This window comes from Tupaia chinensis, unplaced genomic scaffold, assembly GCF_000334495.1.
Source record: "Tupaia chinensis unplaced genomic scaffold, TupChi_1.0 Scaffold000067_1, whole genome shotgun sequence".
Classification (NCBI taxonomy): domain Eukaryota; kingdom Metazoa; phylum Chordata; class Mammalia; order Scandentia; family Tupaiidae; genus Tupaia; species Tupaia belangeri.
In genome coordinates, this window is record NW_006159526.1 from 528,136 (window position 1) to 534,344 (window position 6,209).

Here is a 6,209-nt window from a genome sequence, read left to right on the forward strand (position 1 = left end):
CTGCTGTTCAGGGTGAGCCCTGGGGACTGAGTCTGTGGGTGAGACTGGGACAGGCGTGCCCCGGTGCAGATGGCCCTGAGTCCAGGTTCCCCATCTGAGCCTTGGGAGAATGAGAGCTCCCACCTCAGAGGGTTTGGGGTCACATGAATTAATACACTGGCACTGACGCAGAAGGTGTCCCCACGGTGCCTCTCCAGGGAGGTCCTCGCTCTCCTCCAACCCCCAGCCCAGGAATGCTGTGGCCCCCAGATGGAGCGGAGAGCAGGGGGTTCTGAACTGCCCAGCCTCTCCTTAGGCCACAGGGCAACACCATTACTACTGTTGCTATTCAAGGAGAACGAGGCGGTGGGAACAGCTGAAAGGACATGAGAGTTGGACCCAGGGACACCTGCCATGGACATCTGTGGCCTTGGGCACACCCCTTACTCTTTCTGGAAAAGCACGCCCTAGCATCTGGGAGAGTCTGAAAAAAACGTTTGCCTCTCCACGCCCCCCCAACCCCCTAGAAACGATGGCAGAACGAGAAGTTCGGGGTGGACCCCCGCGATGACTATGAAGATGAAAATCTCTACGAGGTGAGTGGAGGAGGATGGGGCTGCAGAGGGGCAGGTGCACTGTGCGGGTCACGGGCTCCTCCCGTGGGTCCTGATGGGAGGGAGGAATCCTAGGCTTCAGGGTGCTGAGGCCGGGCCCCACGCTTCTACCTAGGGCCTGAACATCGACGACTGCTCCATGTATGAGGACATCTCCCGGGGTCTCCAGGGCACCTACCAGGATGTGGGCAGCCTCCACATTGGAGACGTCCAGCTGGAGAAGCCATGACACCCCCGCCTCCAGGGGGCTGCCCTGCCTGCTGTCTGCTGTGTGTCTTCTCACTCCCCCAGGATGTCTTTCTTCACTCTTCCCTGGGGGTGTCCTGTGTCCACTTCCTTCTTGGGGCATCCTTTCTCCCCCCCCCCATATCCCACCTGCTCTTCTTCCTTCTAGACTGCCCACCTCCACCAGAACCCCATCCCCTACCCCTCTCTCAGGCCCCTCCCCAGTGGGTCATGAGCCTTCAATAGCTGCCTCTCCCAGGGCTGATTGGAGCAGCCTCGTTAGTGTCCCCCGCCTTGCTGATCTGTCATGGCCACTTAGTGATAATAAACCCTTCCCAACTGCAGACCTTGCAGGACTCATGGATCTCATGTGCCCCCCACCCCATTCCCTGGACCCCGGAGTTCTGGGCCACATACCGCCCTCCCTCAGACCCAGGATAGAGGCCCAAGCCATCCCCTACCCACTCCCCACACCCGGGACAGGGTAACCAGTCTGCCTGCCCCCCTCTGAAACACTCTTGGAGAAAGTCTCTTGGGGAGATCCCCACCCCAATTACAGGACTGATTTGGCTCCTCCAGGGCCTCGCCCCTAGACAAGGGGGGACAATGGGAGGCTGGCCCCCAATTCCCACTGAGGCCACCTCTGCTCCATGGGTACAAGGGGATTTGGAGTCTACAGCCCTAACCTGGGGGGGGGGGCAGGTGCACAGGGACAGAGTTAGAGACAATAGAGAGACTGAGACACAGGGACAGGGAAGGAGAGTCAGCAAGCGAAGGAAGAGACAAAGAATCTGAGAGATACAGAGACAGGGAAACGAAGAGAAAGAGGCTCCCAAGACAGAGAAGGAAGACAGAGAGAGAAAGCAGAGCCCCCCAAGAAGCGGACAGACAGGACAGGCTGAGGGAGACAGGGAGGGCCAGGGCTGGGGAAATGACCGAGACTGAGATGCAGACAGACCCAGAGGGGGGGTGAGAGGGAGTAGAGGGGCCACCAGAGAAGCAAAGGCCTGGAAAGGAAAGACCCCTGTGAGAGACAGAGATACAGAGATGAGAGAGACTCAGACAGAGACATCCAGAGACGCAAGAGAAAACCAGAGTCGGAAAGCAGCGGTGGCGGTGGGCCGAGGCTGGGGCTCACCCCTCGCCCCCCAGCCCTACCCTAAACAGGGAGACGCGAGAAGCGTGGAGCCCGCGACCCGCGACCCGCGGACCGACAGACGGGGCGAGGGCAGGAAGCGGGGAGGGGCGGCCGGGCGGGGGCCTCCGGAAAAACGCCCCCACTTCCTGCCCCGCCAGAGCCAGGAAGCGGGAGCCGGGACACAGGGCCCGGGATCACCGAGCCCGACCCCGGGCGCCCCGCCGGTCACCTCCCCGCGCGGACACCAGGTACGCCGTCCCAGGCCCCGCCCGGCCTCCCGCCCCTCGGCTGCAGGGGGAAGTGGGGAGGAGGAGGGAGGGGGCTGGGGCGCTGCCCGCAGCGGAGGCGCCTCCTCGGGGTCCCAACTAGCCTGCGGCCACCTCGCCTTAGGCCTCAGTTTTCCCATCTGTCAAAGGGGGCACGGAGAGGAGGACACTTGCTGAGCGCTGAGTAGGTGTGGATGCACGGGGCAATGCCAGGGGCAAGGCCTCCCATTGGGCGGGTGGGGAAACTGAGGCCCAGGAAACCGAGCCCACTCGTCCCTGGGGACACACAGTGAGACCGTGTGGAGTTGAGAGGCGACCTCGCAGGTGCTTTCTGCCAAGCGCCGTCCCCCAACCCCGCACGCTTTAGGGCCACCTAAAGCCGTCCACATCCCAAGAACCATAATGACAATGCCGTGGGCCGCTGGGAAGCTGAAAGTTGCAGAGCGCGTTGGAAAGCGTCTCTGAAAGGCTCCTTTCTGGGTCCTTACGCTCGGGGATGGGTGTAGGGGAGCGAGCTGGAGACCTTCGTCCATTGTACAGAGGGGAAGACTGAGGCCTGGGGAGAAGTAATTACTTCTCCTAGTTCAGGCTGCTAGTCCGAGGGAAAGGTATGCTCAAAGCCAAGAGTTTTGCTTTCCAGCTCCAGCGAAAAAGGGACAGTAGGGTGCCGAATTGGGTGTGAGCATTGGGGATTCAGCTGGGGAGAGAGATAGAGCGGGGAGCCCCAGTCTGAGCTTTGGGGACCTGGGGCCAGCGCGACTCTGAAATCTCGGATTGAACTCTGACTGGGGGTTTGGAACCCTCCGCACCTCCGGGCAGGGGGCGGGGCCTGGGAGATCGACGGAGGCAGTCGAGATACGGAAAAGCCGGCCCTCCAAGACAGGCCAGAGCGGCCCTATGTGGCCAGCGTGGCGCCGTGGAGAGCTAGAGCGGCCGGCGGGAGGAGTAGAGACGCCGGGGCAGGATCGTGGCAGGAGCTGGGCTAGAGCGGCAGGCGGGAAGAGTGGAGCTGAACGCAAAGGTGTATTCGGGCGGCTAGAGCGACTCGGCGGCAGGGGGGGGGGGAACCTGGAGCTGGTGCGCGGAGGCTTCGATTCCGAAGGCAGCGGTGGCTTCTTCTCCCTCCCGGACCAGGTGAGGGACGCGGTCCCTGGCGGGCGTCAGATCCTGGTTCTGCACGTTTCCCCCGACAACCCTGACCGTGCACACCACCACGTCCTCTGTCGGAGTTAGGGCCGGTGTAGACCTGCCACGTCTCTTGTAAGAGGAGGCACTTGTAGACCCCGCCACGTTTATATGAATGACAAGGTCTTAAAGACCCTCCGCGTTCTTCTAGCCCCTATGGAGGCCTGGCCTTTTGTAGATATAGAGTCCTCCTAAATCAATAGCATCCATTTGAATGCGGGCCGTGTACGTGGGTCACGGGACCCACCATACACTGCTATAGAATTCTGTGTCTGTGCCCCCTTTTAAATCTCTAGAAGTCCCATAGACTTTCCCTATCATCATCTCGTGTGATCTCTGGATCCCAAGAGCCCCTGTTAGGTTATTAAAGGCACCCACAAGTTCTTGGGGATCCTGGGTCATCTGCTCAATATCCTATAGGCCCTGAGCTGCATAGAATCTGGTCACTCATACTGTCCCTCGTGTGTGCTCACTTGTCTCTAGGAGCTCCTACCCACTAAGGGAACTTCTAAACCTGCCTTGTCACCTCCCTCCACAGCCCCAAGAGTGCTCCCTCTGCTGGACCACAGGCTTTAGTCAGTTGCCTTTAGATCTATCTATCGTCTGGCAGCTTCACATGTCACTCTCCAGCCTGTGAGACCCACTCACCCCATCTCCTGAACAGCCAACATCTCTTCCCAACTGTCCGAGCCCCAAGCCTTTGTGGAGTAGCCAAGTTCAACCTGCACCCCAGTCCAGACCATGGAAACCACATACTCCTGGCTTTCCCGGGCATCATAAGTAGACCTGATGCTTCTGAGAGCGCTCATGCACATTTTAGCTTCCTAAGGGAGTCCCCATGCTCTGAAGCAGTGCAGACTGTGTTAAATGCATAAACTCCGCAGCGAGGCTGCCTAGGTCCAATTCCTGGCTCTGCCCCTTCTGAACTGTGCCTGTTTTCTCCTCTATAAGATGAGGATAAGAGTGATACCTCATGAGTTCATCAGGAGGATTCGATGAGTTAATATCTGCAGAGGGGCCAGCCGATGGCATGGTGGTTAAGGTGCCTGGATCCCACATGGCCCTCTGTGCAGTTCGAATTCCAGACCTGGCAGCTTGTAAAACAAACTGGATGCATTACCTGTGTGCCCAAACGCCGGCGAGGAGAATGGAGGGGAAGGGATTGCAGCTTGGACATCCCCGCTAGGGCGTGTTCTCACTTCTCATCAGGTTACTGTGACAGGGAATAGGAGATAGCATGTGTCGAGTGCGCAATTCGGGGCCGGCACTGAGCCTTTGCTCGGGTAGAGTGTGCCTCTGGAGTCACCCTGCCTCGGTTGGACCTTTCTGCTAAAGAGAATGAGCATGGACCTTCACGTCTGTGGTCATGTTTTCCAGCCTAGAAGTTGCAGCCGATGGCCTGGCAAAGATCTTCCCATTTCGTTTTCTTTTTAAGTTTGTTCATTTTTTTCCATGAGAGAGACAGGCCCCCACAATAGGTCTTCATACTGGATCCACCCCCAGCTTCAGCCAGCACCGCAGGCACATGCGTGTGCACCAGGCACGTACAGGGAGACCTCAGGTCTCGAACCCAGTTCCTTCCATTGTGATCTCAGTGTTGCAGAGCAAAACGTTACCATTCACCGGGTTTCCCATCTCTAGGGGCAGTGGGAATAGCATGGGTGTTGGTGGTTGTCAGGGTTAGGGGAGTTAATGCATGAGAAACACTCAGAGCATTGCCTTGCTCACTGTAAGTGCCGCATGAGTTTAGCTCTCAAAATAAATAATTACTATTATTTTTCTGCCTTGGTTTGCAAATTTATTGATGTGCACATTTAACAATGCTCAAATCTTGAACTACCCAAGCTTGGATGTTGGACAGATGTACTTTATGAAAAAGAATAATGTCTGCTTAGGTGGATGCGTGGGATGAATTTGGACACTCCAGAAAGCACCACTGTTTAATAAGCGTAATCAAAAGCATAGTCGCTCTTGATTGAGGACTAGGGAGGCAGCCCATGGAAGAGAGAGATGGGTGGGTCTCAGGCCATGAGGGCTGTGGGGAGCCCCCCTACTGGTCCACCCCTCTTCCCACAGCTCCTTCCCGCCTGACACTGGCTTCCATGGCATTAGTCAGACTAATTAAGGACACAGAAGATGTTGGTAAACTGATCTGGGGAGAAGTGGAGACTCTAAAGGAGGCAAAGTTGGGAAAGACAGCAAGAGAGAGATGAGGGAGAGAAAGAGATGGAGAGAGAGCACAGGAGACCAGCTAGAGGGGGTAGGGAGCCGGCTTGAGGCTGTGGGGGAGAGGCGGGAGGGAAGAGTGAGACAGGCCTGGAGAAAGGGAAGGAGAAAAATGAGGAAACAGAGGCAGAGGCAAGGGAGGGCAGCCAGGGAGCCGGCTGGGGAAATGAGATGGACAGATGGGCGGGATGGACGCGCGTACATTGGGTGGAGGTAGACAGACTGGGCCACCAAAGTCAGGAGACAGGAGGTCCTTGAGGAAAGAACAGCCTCTGGGTTCAGGGACTTCAGTCCCTGAGGGAGGAGGGTTGGGTTTTGTTTTCTGCTGTGGAGAGAGTTGGGGGTTGGGGGTTTGCCATTGCCACTTCCTGTGACAGGAAGTGGGGCTGGTGGGTTCTGAGGCAGCATCCTGCCCCAGGTCTGTCACAGATCGGAGGAGAGTCCCCCCACACCCCAAGCTCTCCTGCTGCCTCCCCTTTAACCCTCCAAACTAGCCCCCCAGCGCCCTGGGTGCTCCCACCTGGCAGGCCAGGCCTGTCCCCCCCCCTGCCACTGCTGCCAGAGTCCAGTCGGGGC

At 58.1% G+C, this 6,209-nt stretch overlaps 2 protein-coding genes across 10 annotated transcripts in view; both read left to right on the forward strand.

The window, feature by feature from the left end:
• Window positions 1-1,162, forward strand: part of CD79A (CD79a molecule) — a 3,944-nt gene extending 2,782 nt beyond the window's left edge. Inside the window, exons 4-5 of the mRNA XM_006141992.3 lie at window positions 507-575; window positions 709-1,162. Coding sequence (XP_006142054.1) covers window positions 507-575; window positions 709-822 — 183 coding nt within the window. The 3' untranslated portion in view covers window positions 823-1,162. The remainder of the gene's footprint in view (window positions 1-506; window positions 576-708) is intronic.
• An 880-nt stretch (window positions 1,163-2,042) lies between these two features.
• Window positions 2,043-6,209, forward strand: part of ARHGEF1 (Rho guanine nucleotide exchange factor 1) — a 42,214-nt gene continuing 38,047 nt past the window's right edge. For 5 of the 9 annotated variants that reach the window (XM_006141993.3, XM_027766703.1, XM_006141996.3 and 2 more), the window contains exon 1: window positions 2,066-2,204. The gene's annotated coding sequence lies outside the window, so the exon portion shown is untranslated. Of the gene's footprint in view, window positions 2,205-3,173; window positions 3,357-6,209 lie in introns of those variants that run through there. The other 4 variants (XM_006141998.2, XM_006141999.2, XM_006141995.3 and 1 more) reach the window with 3 other exon arrangements.